This window comes from Xyrauchen texanus, chromosome 39 (genome assembly GCF_025860055.1).
Source record: "Xyrauchen texanus isolate HMW12.3.18 chromosome 39, RBS_HiC_50CHRs, whole genome shotgun sequence".
NCBI classification, from domain to species: domain Eukaryota; kingdom Metazoa; phylum Chordata; class Actinopteri; order Cypriniformes; family Catostomidae; genus Xyrauchen; species Xyrauchen texanus.
This window is the reverse complement of record NC_068314.1, coordinates 26,990,032-27,017,720: the sequence shown is the minus strand read 5'-3', so window position 1 is coordinate 27,017,720 and position 27,689 is coordinate 26,990,032. Positions and strand designations below refer to the sequence as shown.

Genomic DNA, 27,689 nt, shown 5'->3' with positions numbered 1-27,689 from the left:
ATAAATTCTAGCAAACGTGGAGTCAGTTCTGTTGCATAAGATCTAAAAAATTCAGCAGCAAATCCATCTGGCCCCGGAGAAGTACCTGTGGGTAAGGCCTCGCCAAGCTCCCCCAAGGTTATCTCAGAATCAAGAGAATTTTTTTGCTCATTCATCAGTTTAGGAAGTTCTTCAATGTCTTCATCAGTAGACGAAGACATGGAACTATAGAGATCAAAATAGAATTCTTTAAAAGCATTAATATCAATGGCTGAGGTTAATGGTAGAAAGGTAGAAAAAGACTCTCTGTTTTATATATATATCCAGATGTTTTCCTGCCTTGTCCCCTGACTCAAAGTATGACTGTCTTGCCCTGAATAGCCAAAAATCCACATTCCGTGACAAAATAGTATTATATCTGTATTTCAATCGGGCCAATTCCCTGAGGCCACTAGACGACATTCTGCGCTTCAGCTCTGCCTCAGCACTTTTAATATTTCCTTCCAACTACAGTAATTCTCGTGATTTGGATTTTTTGGTCCAAAATATCTTTTGGTCCCATATCTTCCCAAAGGTGCGTTTCTTGAAGAAACACTATATCATATTTCTTATGCTTAAGAAGAGAAATACCCTTCCTTCTTTTTATGGGGTGCCCCAACCCATTCACATTCCACATGGAGAGAGACAACCCACTCATATTAACATTTGACATTTTGACGTATAAGAAAAAATGTATTGTGTGTCAAATACAAGAATATAAAACCACATTCCAACTTTAGTGCAACCCACAAAACCCGAACTTCCCCCAGAACAAAACAAACTGAAAAAAGGAAAATAGTGCCAACTGGTATCCATCCCTCCAAACTCAAACAGTCCATGTATGCCTATGAGAACAACCCTCGACAACTTTGCTGTCGGATTGCTCAAGTCCAGTGTTTCTATAAAACATATTTGAGACAGAATTACTCAGCAAAAGATAATCTGTAAAACAAACTCCAGCCAATAGGCAGAATAAACACAAAGAGCATGTAGATTCATCCATAAAACTGACCTGAAGGTGTGACACACCACAAAATAAACTCCATTCGCTAGGCAGAACCAGCAAAAAAAAAAAAGAGGCGCACAGATTTCTCAAACAGTAAAGCGAATGTTCAGTGAGCCGGTCCACTCGGCTGCAAAATGAGTGCAAGCAAATGACTTACTCACTCCATTAACTTTATGAAGGAAATCACTTGCTGTGGCCATGTGAAAGGCGATACTGTAGTTGTACCCAGCTGCATGGTGATGTTGTGTTCAACAATAGGGTTGGCTGGAAAGACAAGGAGTTCGGTCTTGGCTGGGTTGAGTTGCAAGTGGTGTTCCTTCATCCAGGCCGAGATGTCTGCCAGGCAGGCAGTGATTCAAGCAGTCACTGTGGTGTCGTTGGGCTGGAAAGACAAGTAGAGTAGCGTGTCATCAGTGTAGCAGTGGTAAGAGAAACCATGTGACTGAATGATGGCTCTCAGTGATGTTGTTTATATAGAGAAGAGAAGTGGTCCAAGCACTGATCCCTGAGGTACCCCAGAAAGTAACTGATGTGGCTTGGATACCTCACCTCTCCAGGCTACCTTGACGGACCTACCTGAGAGATGGGTCAAACCAGCTCTTTAAACCAGTCACAGTTACAGTGATGCCCAGAGTAAAGAGGGTGGAGAGTAGGATCTGATGGTTGATGGTTTCAAAGGCTGCAGAAAGATCCAGCAGGATCAGAATGGATTACATGGATTCAGCTTTCTCCTGTCTCAGTGACTCAGTGAAAGACTGCAGGGCAGTCTCGTGGAGTGTCCACTTTTGAAGCCTGACTGATTGTCATCCAGCAGCTTGTTCTGTGAGAGATTTGATTGAAAACTGCCAATTCAAATGTTTTTGCCATGAATGGGATGAGAGAGACTGGTCTGTAGTGTTCTATCTGTGTGGGGTTAAGTGCAGGTTTTTTCAGCAGCGGGGTTACTCGAGCCTGCTTAAATGTCCAAAAAAAAAAAAGAAAAGTGCCTGTAAGTAGAGACGTGTTAATTATGTGTGTGTGAGGCCAGGTAAGATGGACGGAGAGATGGCATGGAGAAGGTGAGAAGGAATGGGGTCAAGAGAGCCATCCTTAGCATCGATTCTCAATTTGGCCAGGAATATCAGGGCAAAAGCAAACTTCTGTTGATGTAAACGTTTCTTGCATTCCTTTTATCGATTATGTTCCTCTGTTGTCAGATTCGCAAAGAAAACAAGAAACAAAAAAATGCTGCAGTTCTTTCAAGAAAGCCTTCTTTACTCCTTGCCTCATGTAACACAACATCTTTATCGGATGATCTCAGAAATTTGGCCAGAATTGATCGGGGCCTGTCTCCCTCCACGGGTCACCGAGCTGGAACCGTCTGAGCTCGCTCGATTTCCAGCTTATGTCCTGCTATGTCGAGCAGATTCAGAAGGAGCCCATCCAGGAATTTCGCCATATCCTGTCCCTCATTGCCCTGAGGAATTCAGATGAAATGCATGTTATTCTGCCGGCTATGGTTCTCCATGTCCTCCAACTTCTCCCAGACACACTCCAAATCCACCTTGGTTGCTAGCAGATTAGCAGATAATTCCCTCTCCAATGACTCTAGGTCTCTACATCCCCCACTCTTGTAACCACATCAGTGAAATTCACCTCCATGGCAGTGATCGATTGACGTATCACAGCAAGATCCTCCAAGTCAGCAACGACCTTCATCAGCATTGCCGACATGTTCAGCATCTCTCGCCACATTTCCCGCACATCTCCGACTAAATCGACACCAAGGCTCACAGCATCAGCTTGAGCATGTATGTGTCTTTTAATGTCTCCAGAGCCCAATGATTTTGAATTCTTTGACATATTGTCCTCCTAGAACTGTTATGGAACAGAGTGTATCAAATCTCACCGGTTTACGTCATTAAAAGTGTTAAAACTAGCAAAGTGCGCAGAGTTCGCCGTTCACATGTCCGATCCTCATATTGCGCCACCTGACTCCCCTGTTTACTATAAATTTTTATATTTTTCCAAACTGTATAATTTTTTTTTTTACTTTTGTTGAACTCAAAAGGAGATGTTAGATGGAGTTTTAGTGATTGTTAGTGACAGCCTCAGTCCTCATTCACTTTCATTATATGGAAAAAAAGGTCTGATCACCATTCACTTGCATTGTATGAGCCTACAGAGCTGTGTTATTCTTCTAAAAATCTTTGTTTATGTTCTACTGAAGAGAGGAAGTCATACATATCTGGGATGGCATGAGGTTGAGTAAATGATGAGAGAATTTTCATTTTTGGGTGAACTATCTTTTTAATAGACCTTAGATTTAGAAAATGTCAGTCTATCATGCTTAAGTGTAATCGTTCTCAGTTCATTAAACCCTTTTATTAAAATTGAAAGAAATGTGATATCACTAGCTACAGTAGGACATATAATTCAGCCGACCAGAAGCTTGATCGGTCTTTTGAGTGAAACAAAAGACACTTTGATATGCCATATCTTCTATGTATAAACAACACTCTTTCACATTCTGATTGGTGTTACAAATGGGAGGTCAAACACTGTTAACTCACCTTTTCTCTGTTTGCTCTCACCTTAGCATTGTAAACATGGCCTGTGCATCCCCAAAGATCATGAATCAATTCCAGTAGAGGGGGCCTGGGGAGTGTGGAGTCCCTTTGGCACATGCTCAAGGACCTGCGGTGGAGGGATCAAGATTGCTGAGCGCGAGTGCAACCGACCCGTGTAAGTTGCCGCTCTTTGTAGTCCAGCATCCTCACTGGACTGTGAATTAGCTCAAGGTTTCTCAATGTACCATAACAAATGACAGGAGCAAAGCTGGCCTTTAAGAAATAATTCAAGATGATTCCAGAGATCATGTATGTTTTATGAAGAATAGTCTTCAAAAGAGATTGCATTCTTAGTGGGTAGTCAATCGGCTTTGATCTAATTAAATTGCATTTGGACAGCAAATGATCTGATTCTGTACTAGGAATCAGGGAACATAATATTACTTCCTAATAAGGTTTCTTATGTCTCTAGTGTGCATTTATTCTCTTTTTAAGGCCTTAGGTTGCTATTCTTTGTGTGTGTGGTTTTTTAATACTATATTTAGGCCCAGAAATGGGGGAAAGTACTGTGTTGGCCGCAGAATGAAATTCCGTTCCTGTAACTCTGAGCCATGCTCCAAGCAAAAGAAAGACTTCAGGGAGGAACAGTGTGCCAGCTTTGATGGACGGCACTTCAACATCAATGGTCTACCTCCAAATGTCCGCTGGGTGCCAAAGTATAGCGGAAGTAAGCGATTTACTGTACGTGATTCGCAGCTCCAGGGTGGCAGATGCCACATAAATTTATGGGTTGCATAATAAATAATGGCAGTAAATCAATAACTACTGGATATCAAAATATGAATGTAGATACTGTTGTGCCATTAGGCTCTGCTCTGATGGCCTGTGATGTAATGTGTAACAAATTGCTTTAGATCACTTTATGTGCCACCCATATAACATATTTCCTCTAAAAATCCCCCATGATTTGGGACACGTTAAGTCCGATACAATTCAAATGATAATGGGGTTGTGTAAAGGTCAATACTAGTGATGGGAATCATGTTAACAATGTCCTAAAATGTTAAGCACTGTAATTCTTTTAGAGACAAATCTGGATTGATTCTCTCTCACTGCTCTTTGCGCTGTAGTTCTCATGAAGGATCGCTGTAAGCTCTTCTGTCGTGTGGCAGGCAGCACAGCCTACTACCAACTCAGGGACAGAGTTATTGATGGCACCCAATGTGGGCCTGACACCAACGACATCTGTGTGCACGGCCTGTGTAGGGTGGGTGTTTTGTATGTGTATGTGTCATCTCCATGTTGTTGCAAACCTGTATGACTTACTTTCTTGCAAGGAACAAAAAAGGAGAAATTTACTGCTCACTCTTTTCCAGTTACAATGAATGGGGACTGGAGGTTTGAAAGGACACATAAGCACACAAAGTATCATAAAAATGGTCCACATGACTCATGCAGTATATTCAAAATCTTTGTAAGTCATACAATAGGTTTGTGTCAGGAATAAACCAAAATTGAAGTCATTATTTACTAAAAATCTTGATCTGATTTCTAAGTTCAACTCCAGTTAACAGCTCACATGAGGGGAAGATTGTTAATGAATAACAACTTACATTTCATTCTGTTTCTCACCTAAAGCTGTCATATGACACCAGAAGACTTTGAATATGGTGGACAAGTCGTAAGGACTGCTATTATGATACTTCAAAGGTGCTTTTGAGTCCCATTTATAGCTTGAAAGCTCCAGCTCATTCATTTGATTGGATGGTACCAGTGACCAGTACTTTTGCATGCACAACTCTTGAAAATTTTGCATTTTGTGTTCCACAAAATAATGCTATATGGTTTGGAACAACATATGTGAATAAGTGCTGCCAGAATTTTCATTTCTGGGTGAACCAGTCCTTTAATTATTAATCTGCTTATTAAAGCAATATTCCTACAGTTTATTAAGCCATTTTTAAGTTATATAAATATATTATAGAAAGATTTAAAATCATATCTGCTTCCGTTTTAAAAGACGTTTCTTTATGGTTTCTGCAGCAAGCAGGATGTGACCACGTGTTGAATTCCAAGGCCAGGAGAGATAAGTGTGGGGTGTGTGGTGGGGATAACTCATCATGCAAGACTGTGGCAGGAACGTTCAACATAGTGCATTATGGTAAGTGAAACAGCCTGAATTTATGGCCTTATTAAATATTAAATAGTGATATTAAATCAGCTCAGGTCTGTTCAGGTCAGGTTAGTTCAAATTAGCTTCAATTCAATTGCATTTTCAGTCCAGTTTCAGTTTAATATCAAAATAAGCAAGAAAATTACACCAAAGCAAGAATTTCAGTAAAATATCTCCCTCATGATATTTTACAAATTACTCAAGAAGACTATATTATTTTATTTCTGCTTTTTTATTCAGGTTATAATGTTGTGGTGCGAATTCCCAGTGGTGCTACCAACATAGATGTGAGACAACACAGTTACTCAGGGAAAACCGAGGACGATAACTACCTCGGTGAGACATCATCTAGAACAGTATCTGATTTTATTACTCATTTTGCCATGCTATAGTTTAATACCAGTTTATTAGAAAGTAGAATGTAAATGTTTATATATATATATATATATATATATATATATATATATATATATATATATATATTCTAGAATCTATTAAATGTTTAGTTCACCCAAAAATGAAAATTCTCTCATCTTTTACTCACCCTCAAGCCATCTCAGATGTGCATGACTTTCTTTCATCTGAAGAACACAAATTATGATTTTTAGAAGAATATCTCAGCTCTTTAGGTCCATACAATGCAAGTGAATGGGTGCCAAAATGTTGACACTCAAAAAGGACATAAAGGCATCATAAAAGTAATCCATATGACTCCAGTGTTTTAATCCTTAATTACTGAAGTGATATGATAGGTTTGGGTGAGCAACAGATCAATATTTAATGGTGGAGTAAGTCATTTTAATCCAATACACTTTTTGTCAAATTCCACGAATATCTGTTCTCTGTGTGTGCGCTGAAAAAAAATCTGGTGTTTGTACACAGCCCTGGCTCTGTAAATGGGAAAATAAACAAAGTGGATCGGACCTATCCACACAACACTGGGCCGGAGCTTCTGAAGAAGCACTGAGGAGCGAGGTGTGTTTCTTTGGCTGTTGAGTTAAATATAAACAGTCTTTCACAGGAATCGCTTACTCCTCCTTTAAGTCGTTTTTTGTTTAAAAAATTCCTCTTCCTGCCCATTAGGGGGTGGTATGTATGAAGAATGTGAATAACCAAAAACACAAGAAGAAGAATTTGAAAGTGATCTGTTTCTCACCCACATCTATTATATCGCTTCTAAAGATGTTGAAACTCAATGTGTGTGCGTGTGTGTGTGTTTAAGTCCAAGACAAGAATGTAGAAGTTGTTGAAAATGTATGTTGGGATGCTGGTAGTGGTTGGGTTTGGGATAGTAGTTGAGCAGTGTAATGTTTGAAGTAGTGAGAAAGGTAACTCAGGAAATTAGCTGCATAATCGCATTAGAGTACATTTTTAAAGCTATCTGACTTCAGCTGAGCAAGGCGTGGCCTCTTCATGGACTATTGAATTGCTTTTCCCTGATTAGCTTTATTTTTCTCAAACTCATTGTAAATAAAAACATTTTATTTCTTAGGTCATGGCAAGTCTTGTAGTGAGACCAATTTGCTACTCAAGTTGCATCTCGTGGCATGTCTGAAAGTATATTGTATTTTATCTGTCAAGTGTTTTGATAATAGATTTTTGAGCTTGCACATAGCGAGGGTAAAGTACGCTTATCTTCTTCTTTGCAGCCTTGTCCAACAGTCGTGGAGAATATTTACTCAATGGAGATTTTGTGGTCAGTATGTTTAAAAGGGAAATCAGAGTGGGAAATGCTGTTATAGAGTACAGTGGCTCCGACCATGTGATTGAGAGAATTAACTGCACTGACCGTATAGAGGAGGAGATTGTTGTCCAGGTAAAATGGCTTTGTAATATTCTTCAGTTGTGATGTTCACATTGTAAAATCTCACAGATAATTATCACTTCGCATAAAATATAAAGTATTATTTTTTTTTTCAAATTATAATCTTTTCAAACTAGGTGCTCTCTGTAGGTAACCTCTATAACCCTGATGTCAGGTATTCCTACAACATTCCCATAGAGGACACACCTCAACAGTTTTTCTGGGATGTGTACGGCCCATGGCAGGAGTGCAGTCTTCTATGCCAAGGTAGGTGTGAAGGATGCAAAAAAATTTAATGTTGATGAGAAAAGTCAGTTTAGAGTTGAACCAGATACCAGATATCGTTGGGGTCATTGAAAGCAGTCCTGTCCAAACATCTGTGCATCAGTATTCTTTGAAATCGCTTTGTGGCTGAAATGAAGAATACAATGGCAAATAATTTGTTTCTTTCTTTCTTTCCATTAGGAGAGCGCAAGAGAAAACTCTTGTGCAGTCGCGAGTCAGATCGAGTGATGGTGTCTGATCAGCGTTGTCATGGTTCTAAACCAGCTGTTATTACTGAGCCATGCAACACAGACTGTGAACTTAGGTACAAATCCACATTAAATTTCACTTTCAGTGTTTCTTATTTTACCAAACTTATTTATTTATTTTTTAATAATGAACCAGAGATTTTGCTCCTTTGGTGTTTGGACAGACCTCATTTTGTTTCCCATGTATAGTTGTTACTGAATTTCAATTTTAAATTTGTTGCTTCTTATCTCAGACATTAGTAACGTGGGCATATATTTAATTTACAGATGGCACATTGCTCCCAAAAGTGAGTGCACAGCCACATGTGGACTGGGCTACCGGATTTTGGACATCTACTGCACCAAGCAGAGCAGATTGGATGGCAAGACCCAGAAGGTTGACGACCGTTATTGCAGCAGCCAACGCAAGCCTGATGACAAGGAGGTGTGCCATGGAGGCTGCAACCCTGGCGGATGGGAGTATTCCCCCTGGTCAGAGGTGAGAGAAAGATTTTTGGTCTCAAATCAGCCCTTAAACAAAGCCAGATGTACTTTGATACTGGTACTAGTTCTGGAAAATGTGGGATCTTACTATCTTTTAGCAACACAAAACCTTTTCTTGTTTTTTTTAGTGCTCAAGGAGCTGTGGAGGGGGAACGCGCCGTAGGAGTGCAGTATGTGGAAAGTCAGCAGAGGCTGTTGATGAAAGCAAGTGCAACCCACAAGACAAGCACGCAGTCCAGCCCTGTAATGAGTTCCTGTGTCCTCAATGGAAAACTGGAGAGTGGTCAGAGGTAAGGTTAGGGTTAGGGTTAGGGGTAGGGGTAGGGTAAGGGTCAGGGTAAGGGTCAGGGTAAAGGTTAAGGTTAGGTTTAGGCTGACCTATTGATTAATTTGACATCTCTGTGTAAATATATCTACACACTACGGCAGGATTCAAATGACATTTATAAAACAGATGTAAAACGCTTTGCTTTGTGCCTATGTACACCCCTTAACCATGGTGACATCACTATAGCGCAAAGGCTATTTTAGATTATTACTTTATTACGCAAGTCATTTTTGGGGATTCCAATTCATTCCTTTTAACAGTAATACATATCAATTTGTCAAATGAATACATGGGCAAATGTATTTATGCAAGCCACATTGACAGTAGACAGTATGCTTAATGTTTAACTTTGCGCAAACTTTATTAGATCACGTCTATGATAACATGTCTGAAGCAGTGTTTACTGTAATATGTGAACTGTGTATTGCTAAAATGGTCCTTTTTGGTTAATTTGATAGTGTTTGGTGACATGTGGAAAGGGCTACAAGCACCGGCAGGTTTGGTGTCAGTTTGGAGAAGAGCGTTTGGACGATCGGTACTGTGACTCCTCCAAACCAGAGTCGGTACAAGCCTGCCAACAGCAAGAATGTGCATCCTGGCAGGTGGGACCCTGGGGACAAGTGAGTACAACCTTTTGTTTCATTGCTGTGAATGATACATTGTTTTGGTGCATGCCATTTTAGGTATGTCATAGGGCTGGATAATTTTGCTTTACCATTTATACTGCGGTAGACCCTATTTATTTGTCTGTGGACAGGACTATTTATATTAAGATGTATATGTTACCGCAATATAAAATGTCTAGCATCCATCCATCCCTAGTATGTCATGATTTTTTAGGTATGCCAAGTGAAGGTAAAGAGAGCTTTTTTGTTGTATATGTTTATAAAATGGTAACTCAGAAATGGTGTGATGAATCCAGTGTAATTTCCAGAATAGCAGTCGTGCATCAACAGCAGATATATCCCTCTTTCCTTGTCTCTGTCTGATTTATTTCATGCAGTCCTCCAAATAGGGTTATAGTTTAGACTAATGTGGAGCACATCCAACACTAGCAATCTAAGCTGTATTTCTTCATCTGTCTGGGGATAATGTGCTTTCCGTCCACTTGAGCAGTTTATGGCAGTCTTCAAAAAAGCAGATAGTTTCTTCAGAGATGCACTGCAAGGTCTATCTTTAAGTCTAAAAGTCTGATAGAGATTAATGCTATTACATAAAGTGATTACATTAAATATATGTTTGAAGGCCTTAAATGAAGCATGCAGCAATTCTATCTGCAAAAGCTGTCACATAAGATTGACCTCAAGGTCAAGGCAGCAGTGAAGAAAGGAGGGGAAAAAGGAAATATTTAGAGAAATGACTGCCCCGGGCCACAGTTTACCCATGTAGATGCTTGTTTAAGGCTAGTGAGCCAATAATAATGGACAATCTCAAATGTCAAGATATACTCTGGAATGCAGTATTAATTGAGATGACTGCTGTATCTCCCTCTCTTTTTGTGTGAGAGTAGTGCACCACCACATGCGGCCCAGGTTATCAGATGAGAGCTGTAAAGTGTGTGGTTGGCTCGTATGGCTCCGTCATGGATGACTCTGAATGTAATGCAGCAACACGGCCAACAGAAACTCAGGTTTGAACAGTGCATTTACAGTATACTGCCTTTCAAAAACAAATCTAAAGTAGAGGAGTCCCCATACCACTTTCATCAGACTTCCTAGTTCAATTTGCTGTATTTTTGAGAAACTATCTACACTTCAGTGTCCTATTCTTGTGCGTACCATTACAAACAATGTTTTAACTTGAAATGGTTCATGATATAATTCCTTCTGATATAAATTAATTGATATGTTATTGGCACAAGTACCCGAGTGCTCAAATTGACAGCAATAAGGGGCCACATTTTGAATTTTGTGATTGGTTACACCATCGCTTTTGGCGGTAGGTTCATTGACAAATAAGATTGTCCGAGATGATAAAAGGAGAAATATTACAAAATCTATCTAAAAAACAAAAACAAAAAACAAGCAAATATGTGTCAAGTTTGTAGAAATGTAATCTTTGAGTCCATATAGGTTACACAGAATGTTTTATAAACATTTATAGCTTGGGGGACTGAGTAGCTCTGCGAGTATTGACGCTGACTACCACCCTTGGAGTCGCGAGTTTGAATCCAAGGCATGCTGAGTGACTCCACCCAGGTCTCCTAAGTAACCAAATTGGGCCGGTTGCTAGGGAGGGTAGAGTCACATGGGGTAACCTCCTCGTGGTCATGATTAGTGGTTCTCACTCTCAATGGGGCACGTGGTAAGTTGTGCGTGGATCGCGGAGGGTAGCATGAGCCTCCATATGCTGGGAGTCTCAACATTGTCATGCACAACGAGCCACATGATAAGATGCGCTGATTGGCAGTCTCAGAATTAGAGGCAACTGAGACTTGTTCTCTGCCACCCGGATTGAGGTGAGTAACCGTGACACCACGAGGACCTGCTAAGTAGTGGAAATTGGGCATTCCAAATAGGGATAAAAGGGGATAAAAAATAAATAAATAAAAAATCGATTATATGACTTTAAAATGTAATGTGGTGTAATCATCAAGTGAAATGTAGTAAAATATTTTCCTTGCACATTAAATACATGAGAGTGTACACAGCATAATTATACATTTTTAAAATATATATATATATATATATTTTTTTTTTAGAAATATCAAATAAAAAGTCAAGCAGTTTCTAAGGGTTGCACCAAATGACCGGAACAAAATTAGCCTTTTCATAAAAATCTTTAAATATTTATATTTACAAGCGTATTGAGATTTAAGCTTCACAAACATTGCTTTTGAGGGTCTAAAGGGCTCTACTTTGTTTATATATTTATTTGTTTGTCACACAAAATGGCTACCTGTATGCTGGTAACACCAGGTGACTTTGATTTGGTGGAGAAGAAAAAAAATTGCAAATGTTAACCGTATATTGCTTATTTTTTAAGAAATAATAATACACAATTTTTCTGCACAACTCATGCCATCATTTCGTCTTTTAATTAGACAGATTTTTGTTTTCTTTCTCTGTACGATCACATGACATGTTTTCTGTAAGCCCTTTAAAAAATATCAAATGACTTTGAACTCAGTAATTGAAAACATGATCATCATAGAAGAGGTTTAATTGTTTTGTATACATTGCATTTATAATGTATTTTTTAATCATTTATTAGATCTTGACAAAAACATTAACATCATTAACATGTCATTGACCTGGTACCGAAATTCATTAGAAATTCCAAAATAATTTTGTGTAAACATTGTTAAGCCTATCCCTAATATTTTGCATTTAGCATTTTGTATCAAAATGTATCAAAAAATAGCATTTTGATACATTTTGTGTTTCACTTAAAATTTGAAATTTCCACAGACGTATTTTTAAAGTTATTGATTGTATCAGTGTACAGTCCTTTAAAAAAAAGCTGTTTTTTTTTTTTTGTTTTTTTTACTTTATCTGCCTCATAATATGCACATACTGTACCTGCAAAATTACATCTAGCCCCTTCCCCCAATGTAATTGTACTGCAAAGCCAGAGTGTCTGGATGCTGTTTCACAGAGTATTTTATTAACTTTCCTGGGGCATTGGTTTTATATGACTTCATTTTCACAGGGCTTTTAAAAACATTTGAGCTTTTTCCCACCATCAAGTCATCCAGGTTGTTATGAGAACAGGAATATGTATATAATAAAAGAGGAAGAGACAGAGAGAGAAAATTATTTGATGATAATAAGTGTGAAATAAAGAAATAAGTGCTGAAAGGCAGAAATTGAGGGGGAAAGTGGAGGTAGGTGGGAGTGTGAGAAAGTCAGGAACCAAAAAAGGAATACAGGCTCCCTGGTTTTAAATCCTCTATGTGCTGCAAGACTCAATGACCCTGAAGTCATTTTACCTCCATGTGATTCCAGCCAGTCAGGCATAAAGCAAGAACGCTGGCACCATCCAAGGAGCCCCACCGGCCTCATCCTTAGCGTCACAGATCTTCATTACTGGAAATCGGTTTTCATTTGTGTTCTCAACACTCCCTTTCTTCATTTTATAGGACTGTGAACTCTCTCAGTGCCCCGTCACCCATCCTGTTGCCCCAGAAAATAAAGTGATGTCACATCCCGTTCATAAAACACAGTGGCGCTTCGGATCATGGACACAGGTACATCAATGTTAATTATTTAAAGACCCCATGAAAAGGCTTGATGAGTGTTCCTTTTTGTCTTGACGTATTTCCTATTTAAACAGGAAGTTGGGGTGGGGCATGTGGAGGGCTTAACACTTTTTTATTTTTAAAGCCAAAAAACTTTGAACATCATTTGCTACTTGCTATTGCAAGTCAGAAGTAGGTGGAATCGTAGAAAGGGGAATTCTCATTCTATAGAGCATTTCATTGGTCAAAACAGGGTAGTGCAAAATTAGTCATCATTATTTGTGGTGTGTTCTCACAGAGAAGAAAAACTGTAAAGTTTGAATGTGTATATCTGCAAAAAATATAGTTTTGTCAACTTTTAGGATTACGCTAGCACAGGGTTTTTAAACTTTCTGGTGCCAAGCACCCCCAGATATGATGATCCTTGTGAGGGACCCACTTCCTAAAATAAATGAAGGGAAACACTACGTAATAATGTTTCTTCTCAGTTTGTTCCTGCTGAGTAAAATCTGTTTATTCATTCGGGCACCTGAGCAGAATACATGTAATGTATAAAACAAATAAAATATATGCTGTATATACAAATATATATATATATATATATATATATATTTGTAAAATATCAACTTATCAGTATTCTGTAGGAGTGAAATGTCATTATTCTGACAAAAAAGTTATATTGCACTGAACACCCTGTGTTCATAAAGTTACAAGTTAAACTAAATATTAACATTAAATAAAAATGGCATGTTGCCTTAAATGCCATTCAGTTAAGTTATGCTACGTGTTTTTTTAATATGCAAGTAAATAGTCATAATACTAAAGACCTTTATTATTGGTCTAAAATAAGAAAATTGTAGAAAACCAAAGAAATATGTTCTTTTCTTTTTAATATTATAGTTTTTTGATTAATGTTACCAACATAATGGCAACAGCAGGTATAGAGACATCATTTATTATGCACGGTCTAATGCTCAGATCTGATTATTTAACACATACCTAATTTTGTTGCACCTGTTTGCATTCACTTAAGACATAGCTGAGTTTGTATTAAAGACTCAATGTCAATTTTAAAAACATAATGAGAATGAATATGTCAAACAGCACTGATAAAATCAAATTAGGTTCTAAAAAATGGCCGCAGACCACCATCATCCCCATGCACCTTACTGGACCCCAGAAAACCCTTGCATTCATATATAAACTCAGCAATAAAGTTAATGCCCTCTCACATTCAACTGCTTTTCAGCAAACTTAACATGTGTAAATATTTGTATGAACATTAAAAGATTCAACAACGTAGACATAAACTGAGCAAGTTTCACAGACACGTGACTAACAGCAATGGAATAATGTGTCCCTGAACAAAATCAAAAGTAACAGTCAGTATTTGGTGTGGCCACCAGCTGTATTAAGTACTGCAGTGCATCTCCTCCTAATGGACTGCACCAGATTTGCCAGTTCTTGCTGTGAAATGTTACCCCACTCCTCCACCAAGGCACTTGCAAGTTCCCGGACATTTGTGGGGGGAATGGCCCTAGCCCTCACCCTCCGATCCAACAGGACCCAGACGTGCTTAATAGGACTGAGATCCAGGCACTTTGCTGGCCATGGCAGAACACTGAACGAGCAGTATGGCTGGTGGCATTGTCATTCTGGAGGGTCATGTCAGGATGAGACTGCAGGAAGGGTACCACATGAGGGATGAAGATGTCTTCCCTCTATGCACAGCATTGAGATTGCCTGCAATGATAACAAGCTCAGTTTGATGATGCTGTGACACACCGCCCCAGACCATGATGAACACTTCACCTCCAAATCAGTCCCGCTCCAGAGTACAGGCCTCGGTGTAACGCTCATTCCCTTGACGATAAATGCAAGTCCGACCATCACCCCTGGTGAGACAAAACCATAACTCATCACCGAAGAGCAAAGGTGGGTTTGTGCTCATAGGCGACATTGTTGCCGGAGATGTCTGGTATGGACCTGCCTTACAACAGGCCTACAAGTCCTAAGTCCAGCCTCTCTCAGCCTGTTGCAAACAGTCTGAGCACTGATGGAAGGATTGTGCATTCCTGGTGTAACTCGGGCAGTTGTTGTTGTTGCCATCCTGTACCTGTCCCGCAGGTGTGATATTCGGATGTACTGATCCTGTGCAGATGTTACACGTGGTCTGCAAATGCAAGGACGATCAGCTGTTCTTCCTGTCTCCCTGTAGCGCTGTCTTGGGTGTCACACAGTACGGACATTGCAATTTATTGCCCTGGCCACATCTGCAGTCCTCATGCCTCCATCCATGCAGCATGCCTAAGGCACATTCACCCAGATGAGCAGGGACCCTGCATCTTTCTTTTGGTGTTTTTCAGAGTCCGTAGAAAGGTCCCTTTAGTGTCCTAAGTTTTTAGAACTGTGACCTTTAATTGCCTACCGTCTGTAAGCTGTTAGAGTCTTAATGACTGTTCCACAGGTGCATGTTCATTAATTGTTTATGGTTCATTGAACAAGCATGGAACACATTGTTTAAACCTTTCACAATAAAGATCTGTAAAGTTATTTCTATTTTTGCAAAATTATCTTTAAAATACAGTGTCCTGAAAAAGGGAGTTTTGAAAATGAGTTTAGATGGCCTCAAAGCTAATAGACATGGACTAAGACACAAAACTAACATTTTGATCTTAAATTGTTATTGTATATGAATTACTATAAATCGTTATTTTAGGAGATATATAGTTTTTATGTATAGATTTTGTAGCATGTTTTGTAGTTGCACAATGTGTAAAATACATACTGAAATATTGATTAGATGAACGGTTGTTTAATGGTTGTTGATTTTTTTCAACAGTGCAGCGCCACCTGTGGAAAAGGCATGCGTATGCGCTATGTAAGTTGCCGTGACCAACAGGGTGGAGTTGCGGAGGAATCAGCCTGCCTTCACCTGCCAAAACCTCCTGCTAGTGAGGTGTGCTCCATAGTGGCATGTGGACAGTGGAAAGTTCTGGAATGGACTGCGGTACATAACATGCATGCAACCTTTGCTTTTATCTTTTTATCGCAAGTGTGGGATCGTATTACACAAACATCCTGACTTTAGAATCCTATCTTATCTGTTAATCTTTAAAAAAAAAAAATAGTTACCCAATTTTTACAGTGTACTAACCATGACGATTTCTGTCAGGATCTAGATATGTTCTATTTAACTAGTCAGATCTTAACCTGAAGGTGCTCAGTAATTTTTTCCCCATAAAAATAGTTTTACTTCTAAATAAATGAATTGTCATTTTGATACACATGAATACAATCATGACCATTCACATGAGATGAGGAATCTAGTCACATCAGTAACCTTATAAAAGCTGTTTTATTCTACATAGGGCAGGGGCGCCCTCATGGGGGCAGTCATTTTAGAATCACATGACCATCTGATGATTTGACTTGCTTAATCTCAGTAACTGTCTTGTTATTGGACACTTTCGCTATTGGATTAAATTAATTATAGCTGATTGTGAAGAACTGATTTATGCTAAAACCATCTTTGATTTTTCTCTTCAAAGGCACAAACTGTATACACTGTAAAAAAGCTCCTAGATCACGTCTGATTTTCCACAACTCATGTTGTTTGGAGTTCTTTGTATACTGAATGTTCTTGGACAGATATTTTATCAATGTTTTGTCTGCGGAATGATCCAAAAACACTTTAAACTGTAGTAAACCCAAAGATGGTGCTAGTGTGAATAAGGCCTAGGCTAGCATGAATATCTACCATGGTATCTGTAACTGAAAACTATTGATTTTGAATGATACTGCATCCACACCACTAGGTGTCACTGTAAGTCCAGTATGACACAAGCAAAATGTTCACCTTGAAGACTTTAGATTGGAAGATTCTGTCATACAGCCCCATCTCTAAAGCTATAACTGTCATCTGCAATAAGGCCAAACTGACTAGTTTTAAAGTTTAGTCCAAATTTGAAGTTTCTGGTCTTGCTGACAAACCAAAATGAGAATTTATGGTGTTCTTGATTTAAATGGTTTGCATGAAATGGACTTTTGACTCAGTATGAAAGCCTATTTGCTCAATACTATGTTGTATGTGAAACGAGTCAGTAAGTTATCTGAATTCATTAAGCTGGTCATTGGTTATATGTGTTGGGATTTAAAATATTGGCATGTCACAATTGTGGTTAGAAGAATAGCATCTCAGAATCTGAGATGCTATGCTTCTCACCACAATTGTACAGAGCGATTATCTGAGTTTCCGTAGACTTTGTTTGTTCAAACTAGTCTGGCCATTCTCTGCTGGCTTCTCTCATCAACAAGGCATTTCTGTCCACAGAACTGCCACTCACTGTATGTTTTTGGCACCTTTCGGAGTAAATTCTAGTGACTGTTGTGTGTGAAAATCCCAGAAGATCAGCAGTTACAGAAATACTCAAACCAGATTGGGCCAGATGGGCTAGTTTGAGTATTTCTGTAACTGCTGATCTCCTGGGATTTTCACGTACAACAGTCTCTAGAATTTACTCAGAATAGTGCCAAAACCAAAAAACAATCCAGTGAGCGGCAGTTCTGTGGACGGAAATTACTTGTTGATGAGAGAGGTCAACAGATGCTGTTCTGAGATGTGGAATGGCGCTGTTTTGGCATGCACGAGCGGGACCTCCACAATATTAGGAAGGTGGTTTAAATGTTTTGGCTGATAGGTGTATAATCATGTGTGTTCTGTATTTATAGTGCTCCGTATCCTGTGGTCAGGGCACAACCACACGACAAGTAGTGTGTATAAACTTCAACGATCAAGTTGTGGAATTAAGTGAGTGTGACCCGGATGATCAACCAGTAGCAGAGCAGGAGTGTGCCATGCCCCAGTGTCCGTCTCGCTCCAGCAATCACGGGGGCTATTCACCTAACCCTGATTCTCGGAAAAAAGTAGTTGCCACTGGACAAACTGACCATAACAGAGCTGGCAGACCCCAGTTGCATCAGTGGAGGACTGGGCCATGGGGGGCAGTAAGTAAAAATTATTTCATATTTGTATGTTCTGTATGTCTCTGATATTGGACATAGTCTGCACGTCCATGGTGATCTCATTAGTATTCATAGATATTTGTATGTAACATTTACATGTACAATTTTGTATGTTTGGATGGATAGTGAAACGTGCAATTTTGACATATTCACAGCATCTAAAATGTAATCACTTGTACAGCTTTATAGATGTAGATATAATTGCTGGTCAGAACAGAATCATTTTTGCTCTGAAAAGTGGATTTGGGCAGTGTTTATACATTGACATGTATTTAGTCAAGGTTAATGGGGTGTGAAATTGGTCCAATGAGATTGTACCCAAGTGTATGTGAGTGCAAACATGTGCTTGCTCGTGTTTGTGATTGTCTGGAAGCATGTGTGGCCTTTCACTCGCAATCTGAATCGTGTTTCTCTTTCACACCTCTCAGTGTTCAAGTACTTGTGCTGGAGGGTTCCAGAGGCGTGTGGTGGTGTGCCAGGATGAGAATGGTTACCCTGCCAACAGCTGTGAAGAAAGCACACAACCCACAGAGCAACGCTCCTGTGAATCTGGACCCTGCCCTCAGTGGCTCTATGGCAGTTGGGGTGAGGTAAGATGTATAGGCCCAAGTACACACACAAGCACCAGTCGTTCAGATTAGCCATTTTGCCACAAGGAATTGAAATTGAATTGAGTTTAATTTAGATACAGATCAATAAAACTGAATCAAGTTCAAGCTTAGTCATCAAAGCAAAGCAGAGAAACCAGTGGCGATTTCTCAGGGCCAGCAAAGCCTTCTCTGCTGGCGTAACATGCCTAATAAATAAATATATTTTTCATCCTTTCATTCTCATTGACCTTTTTGCCTATGTGTTTTCAACTCTTTCCACTACAAAGGAATAGCAAAAAGCAAAAGGTTTATCCAATCAGAATTTATTCCTCGATGATTACAAGCAAAGTGTATGACTATTTCACAAATCGCATGCCCGAAGCTGATCTCGTTAGCCGAAGCAGCGAATGAGTTTGAGCTCCACCCCGTCAGGCCTTCAGCTTTTCCACAGAATCCCTCAACACTGCAGTGAATAGGCATCTAAAGCCAGATTGTCAGATTCATCAGCCAATCAGATTGATTTATTTGTTCTTGGTGGGTGTGATCTTTAGGATATGTCCCAGTCCAGGCCTTCTAGCTGGCCTTGAGTGACGCAATCACGCTATAAGTGATGTACGTAATTTGAAAGCGAAGAGTGCAGATCTTGCTGACGAGATGGCTGTTATCACCATTGAGAAAGAGTCCCTTATGGATTTAAAAACTTGAGATTTATTGCTGCCTGTCTGAATGGAGACTTAATATAAGGTTTGGGCAATATGCATAAATAATTTTATCGATAATCACATACATCGTCAACCCCCCTGCCGAGGGTCAGTGAATTTTTTTTGCTTTATTTATTTTGCTTTAAAAATGTTTTTCATTTATTGAAACACGAAAAACATAAAAGACATTTAAAATTTTAAATTGCACTTTAAACTAAACAAAAAAAAGTGATAAAAAAATCTCATTTTACCATCTCCCCAAATCCAAGCATTTACCATCTCCAACTGCTCCATTTGCCATCACGCTAGCATCCGTCAACGACACCAGGTGGAAAATTATTAAGAGCCTACCGATTAAGAACTAAAGACAATCATAAATGTAAAGATAATAATAAATATAATAATAAACCTAATAAATTCCCTTGTGTTCCCAAAATAATGCTGCCAAATGGGTGTTCTTATGAAATTCGTGTTTGTACTGCGTTTTGGTAATACAGTTAATGCTGCCTAAAGAAAAGAAAATTGAACTACATTTTAGGTTCAAGGTGAACGTGTCTTGTATTGTTTTATGATTTAATCACTTTTGTCTTTGTTCCTTTAAAACAAAGATATATATACATGTATTACTGAACATGCAAAGTTGCATTCACAACGAATGCCAACCACATGGAAATAATGTGAATTAAACTCACAGCACCTTCCGAGATGATCTGAGATTTTTTGCAGCATTCTCATAGACGACATTATTCTTGCAAACAGTTTTCAGATTAATGAAACAGAGAAAAAAAGAGTGAAAACTCTCTACATGCGCTTGTTCCACAAGACAGGCTTGCGCTGCACGCCGGCATGCGTGTGTTCCACATGAAAGGGTCTCGCTGAACAAACAGCGAATCAGACACAAGAATTGACTGCATTTCTTTTGTCTGTTCTTAAAAATATAAGAAAGTGTGTTTCTTCAAGCGCAAGTCTTTGTGACTAACAGCATTTCTTGTCAAGTGTCACTCCGAGAGGTCTTACAGGTCGCCCGCCTGTTGCAGGTAGATTAGCAAAATTATCCATGCATCAAATACTTTTGAACGAGGAACTTGCAAACTGGTTTCAGCCTTGTTGCATTTGGCAGGTGGCGGGTGCTAGTTTCACACCCTGGGCTACTCTTTAATATATTTGCCGACTTCCCAGATCCATGGTTTTGCCATTTCCCAATATTTTCGATCATCTTCTGTTTGCAATCGGCATTAGGATCATTGTAAGACATTGTCGATATCCGATTACTTCGTCCTATCGCCCAGCCCCACTTCATACTGTCACCACTTAGCAAAATCCTCTTTGAAATGTTTGCTTCAGAGGCCATGACATGTTTAAGCTTGTCATTGTCCAATGTCTCTCCAGTGACCATAGTCCAAGGTTTTGCAGTAGCCATTGTTTGAAAATGCTATGCTACAAAGACTACATCTACAAGACTTTCACTCTTTCTTTTCTCTCACCCTTTTTTCGTTTCTGCATCCCTAGTGTTCTAAGTCCTGCGGAGGAGGGATAAAGACCCGGTTGGTCGCTTGTCAGCGGCCCAACGGGGAACGCTTTAACGATCTGAGCTGTGAAATTCTTGACAAACCACCCAACCGAGAGCAGTGCAATACTCAATCCTGCTCTATTAACCCTCACTAGAGCACAGAGCAATGGAGCTCGGTACACTCGTAATTATTTTAACTTTTCTCCCTTCATTAGTTCTAATTCTCACAACACACCATTGTTTTTTTGTCTCAAGACATGAGGAAAACAAACTGAAACTCAAAATTGTTTGATCTTTAAGAAAGTAAATAGCTGGTTTAACGTTTGCTGCTCATAGGAGAGTGGTTGCACTTACAGACCTACCAAACTTGCAGTTAAATATTGTTGTATATCTTTATCATAACTGAAAAGTGAGCATCAGTGTGGTTGTTTGAAAGCTGTTTAGCTTTTTTTCCTTCTTTTTTTTTTCTATGTTAGGTTTCTTTGCCCAATGCAGCTATACTCGAGATATGTACAAAAAAATATCTTTGTTGTGGATTCTGTTTAAAACAGTATAGTTGTTGCATTGCATTTAGAATACTCGGGCAGAAAAGCCTTATATTACACCTCTATAGATCTGAAAAATCTGGTGAAAGACAGTTTATTTTATTATATTTAAACTGTCTATGTGTATTTCTTCATAATCATGAAAATGTTGCTTTTTTTAACTATACCTCATGTGAACTCAGCTAGCCATTGACCTATTACATTTATGATGGTGCTGTTTTTTGGTTCAAGGGAGACTTGATGTGAAAATATGTTTATAGTTGCTATATTTTTGTATATTTAAGGTAACTTACAAAAGTATTTTTTTAAGTAAATACAAAAAAACAAAAATTCGTAATCTGAAATCAAATGTAGTTTTGTTAATTTTATGTCTTTTGATTTCCCTGCAATATTAATATTTGTCTTGGTTATTTACACAGTATTATTTCAATATTGTGTATGATTGGTCCAACAACGAAAATGATGTTCTAATATAGTGTATAAAATTCTTAGGGTAGGCCAGTTAGTTTTGTCTCTGAAGTTTGCTTACTGGACAGTTTTTTGGTTTTTTTTGTGTCTACCTCATTTTCAATGAAAAGTCCCACATCCATCCACTATATTTATGGATAGGGAAGATAAATGCTAATATATCCTGTAGCATCCACAAGCAACCATTTATTGATATCCATACAAATTTGCATTATTGTCCAAAGATGCCATGGTGCTAGTGTCTATGGTGCAATTCCCTTTCATGACATGTTCTGTTAATGTCATCAGTGATTTGAATCAAATGGCAGTAATGAAGAAATGTATGTGCATTTTTGTATGTTCTTGTAAGTATTTGTATTTATTTCTGCTGCCATACAATGTGTCCTTATTTGTTTGAACCTGATGATGGGAAAATTAAACCATTGCAAGATTATGTTTTTTAAATGTTATATTGTTCTTTATTATTATTATTATTATTACTATAGTAACACTTTACAATAAAGTTCCATTCGTTAATATAATGTATTAGGTATCATGAACAAACAATGAACAATATATATTTTTAGAGCATTTATTAATATTTGATCATGTTATTTATATAAAAACACAATTGTTCATTGTTAGTTCATAGTGCATTAACTAATGTTATCAAGTACTTTAGATTTTAAAACTGTATTAGTATATGTTGAAACGAACATTTACAAAGATTAATAAATGCACAAAGTATTGTTCATTATTAGTTAATGTTAACTAATATTGTTAACCAATTTTAGCAAATTGAACCTTATTGTAAAGTGTTGCCATTATTCTTATTATTATTGTTTATTATACAATAAGAAAAGTATGCTACTTTTGTCATAAATGAATATAATTAAGTGAATTTATAAATCAGTTATTTAGAGATGAGTGACTGAATGTTGTCTTGTATTATTTTCTGTAAATTCATTCATTTTAAAAAGACCGCATCCCAGGTGCTGATTGAGCATATGTACAGTAACTAAATCAGCATCCTTACACATCAAAGGCATTCAATGCACATGTAGCCACAATAATAATGTAACGAATGAAAGAAGGTACTGCACATAATCACTGAGCTTAATATCTAAATATTCACTTTTAGTTATAATGTTTTTTTGTATGTTACCCTGCTGCTTTTATTTTTTATTTTTATTTATATTCAATTTTGCATGGTTCAAAAAGCCAAACTTAACAGTGTGTGAACTTAACAGTGGCAATGCAATCACCCTTGCCTTTTTTATTGCATCCACATGTCATGAATTTAACTTGAATAGTTAGTTGGAAATTTATGTTTGGCATGTTTAATCAGCATTTTGCAGTTTACAACAAGAAGTGAATTTTAAGCCTCTGTATTTTTAGGCTCACCTTTGGTTTTTGAAGGGAACTTACCCTGCATTGAAATAATTTTGTGTGTAAAAGTTATTTTAGTTGGTAATCTGAGTGTACTTAATAACTGGAGCATTCATTTAACATGGTATTAAACTCTAAACAATTATTTGACATTTGAAATGCAGCAAAACTATGTTTATTATTTCAAATACAAATGTATTTGATGAGTTATTTGTTTTATTATCATAGCAAAACTTTTCAGTTCTCTAGGACTGATCTAAACAATTAAGCACCACGATTATGATACAGTGAAATAAATTTGCTTTTAATGTTTCATCATATATATATATATATATATATATATATATATATATATATATATATATATATATATATATATATATACATACACTCACCTAAAGGATTATTAGGAACACCATACTAATACTGTGTTTGACCCCCCTTCAGAACTGCCTTAATTCTACGTGGCATTGATTCAACAAGGTTTCTCTGAAAGCATTCTTTAGAAATGTTGGCCCATATTGATAGGATAGCATCTTGCAGTTGATGGAGATTTGTGGGATGCACATCCAGGGCACGAAGCTCCCGTTCCACCACATCCCAAAGATGCTCTATTGGGTTGAGATCTGGTGACTGTGGGGGCCATTTTAGTACAGTGAACTCATTGTCATGTTCAAGAAACCAATTTGAAATGATTCGAGCTTTGTGACATGGTGCATTATCCTGCTGGAAGTAGCCATCAGAGGATGGGTACATGGTGGCCATAAAGGGATGGACATGGTCAGAAACAATGCTCAGGTAGGCCGTGGCATTTAAACGATGCCCAATTGCCACTAAGGTGCCTAAAGTGTGCCAAGAAAACATCCCCCACACCATTACACCACCACCACCAGCCTGCACAAGTGGTAACAAGGCATGATGGATCCATGTTCTCATTCTGTTTACGCCAAATTCTGACTCTACCATCTGAATGTCTCAACAGAAATCGAGACTCATCAGACCAGGCAACATTTTTCCAGTCTTCAACTGTCCAATTTTGGTGAGCTCTTGCAAATTGTAGGCTCTTTTTCCTATTTGTAGTGGAGATGAGTGGTACCCTGTGGGGTCTTCTGCTGTTGTAGCCAATCCGCCTCAAGGTTGTGCGTGTTGTGGCTTCACAAATGCTTTGCTGCATACCTCGGTTGTAACGAGTGGTTATTTCAGGCAAAGTTGCTCTTCTATCAGCTTGAATCAGTCGGCCCATTCTCCTCTGACCTCTAGCATCAACAAGGCATTTTTGCCCACAGGACTGCCGCATACTGGATGTTTTTCCCTTTTCACACCATTCTTTGTAAACCCTAGAAATGGTTGTGCGTGAAAATCCCAGTAACTGAGCAGATTGTGAAATACTCAGACTGGCCCATCTGGCACCAACAACCATGTCACGCTCAAAATTGCTTAAATCACCTTTCTTTCCCATTCTGACATTCGGTTTGGAGTTCAGGAGATTGTCTTGACCAGGACCACACCCCTAAATACATTGAAGCAACTGCCATGTGATTGGTTGATTAGATAATTGCATTAATGAGAAATTGAACCGGTGTTCCTAATAATCCTTTAGGTGAGTGTATATATATATATATATACACACAAACACCAAAACACCGCCAACTTGCATCTTAGAATAGCATTTAGAGATGCTATTCTTCTCACCACAATTATACAGAGTGGTTATCATAGTTACCGTAGACTTTGTCAGTTCGAACCAGTCTGGCCAATCTCTGTTGACCTCTCTCATCAACAAGGCATTTCCATCCACAGAACTGCCGCTCACTGGAGGTTTTTCTGTTGTTGTCACTATTCTGAGTAAATTCTAGAGACAGTTGTGTGTGAAAATCCCAGAAGACCAGCAGTTACAGAAATACTCAAACCAGACCATCTTTCACCAACACTCATGCCATGGTCCAAATCACTGAGATAAAAAAAATGTCCCATTCTGATGGTTAATGTGAACATTAGCTGAAGCTCCTGACCTGTATCTACATGATTCTATGCACTGCAGCCACACGATTGCATTTACATTTATGCATTTGGCAGACGCTTTTATCCAAAGCGACTTACAGTGCAATTATTACAGGGACAATCCCCCCGGAGCAACCTGGAGTTAAGTGCCTTGCTCAAGGACACAGTGGTGGTGGCTGTGGGGTTCGAACCAGCGACCTTCTGATTAACAGCCCTGTGCTTTAGCCACTACGCCACCACCAACCACTCAGTGCCAGACGGGCTGGTTTGAGTATTTCTGTAACTGCTGATCTCCTGGGATATTCACACACAACAGTCTCCTAGAATTTACTCAGAATGGTACTAAAAACATCCAGTGTGCAGCAGTTCTGTGGATGGAAACACCTTGTTGATGATGGACTTCAACAGAGAATGGCCAGACTGGTTTAAATGGACAAAGTCTACTGTAACTGTAACTCAGATAACCACTCTGTACAATTGTGGTGAGAAGAATATCATCTCAGAATGCTATTCTATATTTATAAAAACAAAAAATACATATATTTGAATGTTAAAACTGCTCAAGACTTTTTTTCTCTGGTTTCAGAATTAATTTAATCAACTTAAATACAACCATGACACATTTACTTGCTAGACTCTTTTGAAAATACATCCACAGGAACGACATGATACAATTGTGAAGTTTATGTTCTCTTAGATCCTGTATTCTGTTCATGCATGCTGGGCAATGCACTCGTTCAACTTCAGACTTGTCACATCATATCTATCCCCCCTCTACTAGGCCTTTTGATTATCAGTTCCCCTTCAATCCTGGGGCCCAGGAAAGCCTCTCTCTTCTCCCCTCCCATTGGTCCTTCTTATGGTAAAGTATGTCAGCGGGTTAGATCCCTCTGCGCTCAGTGAACCTGGAGGTGGAAAAGAAAATCTGGCAATTGCCATTTTTAATGATTCTGAAACACATTATTTGTTTTCTCTTCTTATATAGTAAATAAGCTGTGAGACAAATGCCAGCCTCAGAAGTACTGTAAAATAGTGCTTTGTGGTGAAGGAGATACTGCTGAATAGAATTCTTTACGTACAAATCATAAATTATATAATTTTGTGTGTTCTATTGTAAATGTCTATAGACCTTAGTCTGTGCCATATTTAATTTGACACAAATGAAACCAAGGCTGTGAGCAATAGATGTATAGTCCATTCAGTAGGCTCAAGCTGTACTCTTGCAGACATTGGTTTTGAATGTTCAGTCGACAAGACATTGAAACTACCTAAAAAATTCAACTCTGGAATATTTGTGCTCTCCCAGATCAGAATGATGTGCTGCCAAACTGGTAATAAATAAAAAAACAAGAACAGTGAATACCACAGTTTTTCACAGCAACCAATCCAAGAGAATTATCTATCTGTCTGTCTGTCTGTTTGTCTGCCTGTCTGTGTAACCTATGAGCAATGTTAGTCTTGGCACTGAAATCTATGGCACAATTTCTCAGTTTTAACAGATTAGTACAGCTTTCATTTATTCTTTACCTCATTCATCAATTAATTCTTCCTCATTTGCTCAATCCACCAAAGGAGTGTGTACTGCCCCATCTAAACCAAAAGAGTATGATTTACTACATATGTTAAATAATTGAAAGTGAAATCACTGATAAAATCAGTTATTTCTCAAAATGCAGACATATTCGGACTGTATGCACTCAGAGTCCAAATATTGTTTTATTATTGGGTGAATTGGGGTAAAGTGGGACAATGGGTATGTTGGACACATATTATATGCTCTGATGTGTACATTTCTTGACTGTTTAAACAGTACTGTATCTAGCTGTCATGTGATAAAGTCTAAAGTGTTGGGGCGACAATCACAGTAGATTATGGAAGTAAGAAATGCAACAAAATCTCACCAAAAATCACCTTAATGGCAGTGGGATACAAAGTTTGACAATCAAAATTTACTCTTGACTGTACAGTTCTCATTAACAACTGGCAGACTGGTTATTTCAACATGCAATATGTCTCAAATTGACATTTAAAGACATAAACAAAGATGCACACTTTGAAAACACATCTTGGTGAAGAGACAAAAGAAAACCATGGAAAAACCTGGCATTCACCAGCCACTATTGCAGTTAATGTCTCATCCTGACAACAGCACTTTGTGAGGTTTAACAGGCAGGATGGATAACCCTTATCGATTCTGTCATTGTAAAGGGTTAATGGAAAGGATGAGGTGAGAACCGGCTTGGCAATATAAATAATAGTTTAATATAAAACTGAACCAAAAGACAAACACACACAAATGTGTCAGACAGCTGTCCGTAAATCTCTCTCTCTGTCGCACTGCCATCTTCGATCGGCCTTTATCCCTCTCGAGGGCTAAATAGCCTGATTAGGGGCCAGGTGTGAAACA

At 38.4% G+C, this 27,689-nt stretch overlaps 1 protein-coding gene across 1 annotated transcript in view; it reads left to right on the top strand.

Annotated features, from left to right (window-relative positions):
* Nucleotides 1–22,529, top strand: part of adamts9 (ADAM metallopeptidase with thrombospondin type 1 motif, 9) — a 36,572-nt gene extending 14,043 nt beyond the window's left edge. Inside the window, exons 12-28 of the mRNA XM_052111838.1 lie at nt 3,603–3,748; nt 4,119–4,300; nt 4,704–4,840; nt 5,617–5,734; nt 5,987–6,082; nt 7,396–7,562; nt 7,688–7,817; nt 8,016–8,139; nt 8,351–8,561; nt 8,695–8,856; nt 9,353–9,514; nt 10,405–10,524; nt 12,976–13,083; nt 15,917–16,084; nt 17,806–18,081; nt 18,528–18,689; nt 20,900–22,529. Of these exons, the coding sequence (XP_051967798.1) occupies nt 3,603–3,748; nt 4,119–4,300; nt 4,704–4,840; nt 5,617–5,734; nt 5,987–6,082; nt 7,396–7,562; nt 7,688–7,817; nt 8,016–8,139; nt 8,351–8,561; nt 8,695–8,856; nt 9,353–9,514; nt 10,405–10,524; nt 12,976–13,083; nt 15,917–16,084; nt 17,806–18,081; nt 18,528–18,689; nt 20,900–21,055 (2,625 nt within the window). The 3' untranslated portion in view covers nt 21,056–22,529. The remainder of the gene's footprint in view (nt 1–3,602; nt 3,749–4,118; nt 4,301–4,703; nt 4,841–5,616; nt 5,735–5,986; nt 6,083–7,395; nt 7,563–7,687; nt 7,818–8,015; nt 8,140–8,350; nt 8,562–8,694; nt 8,857–9,352; nt 9,515–10,404; nt 10,525–12,975; nt 13,084–15,916; nt 16,085–17,805; nt 18,082–18,527; nt 18,690–20,899) is intronic.
* Nucleotides 22,530–27,689: the final 5,160 nt, after the last annotated feature.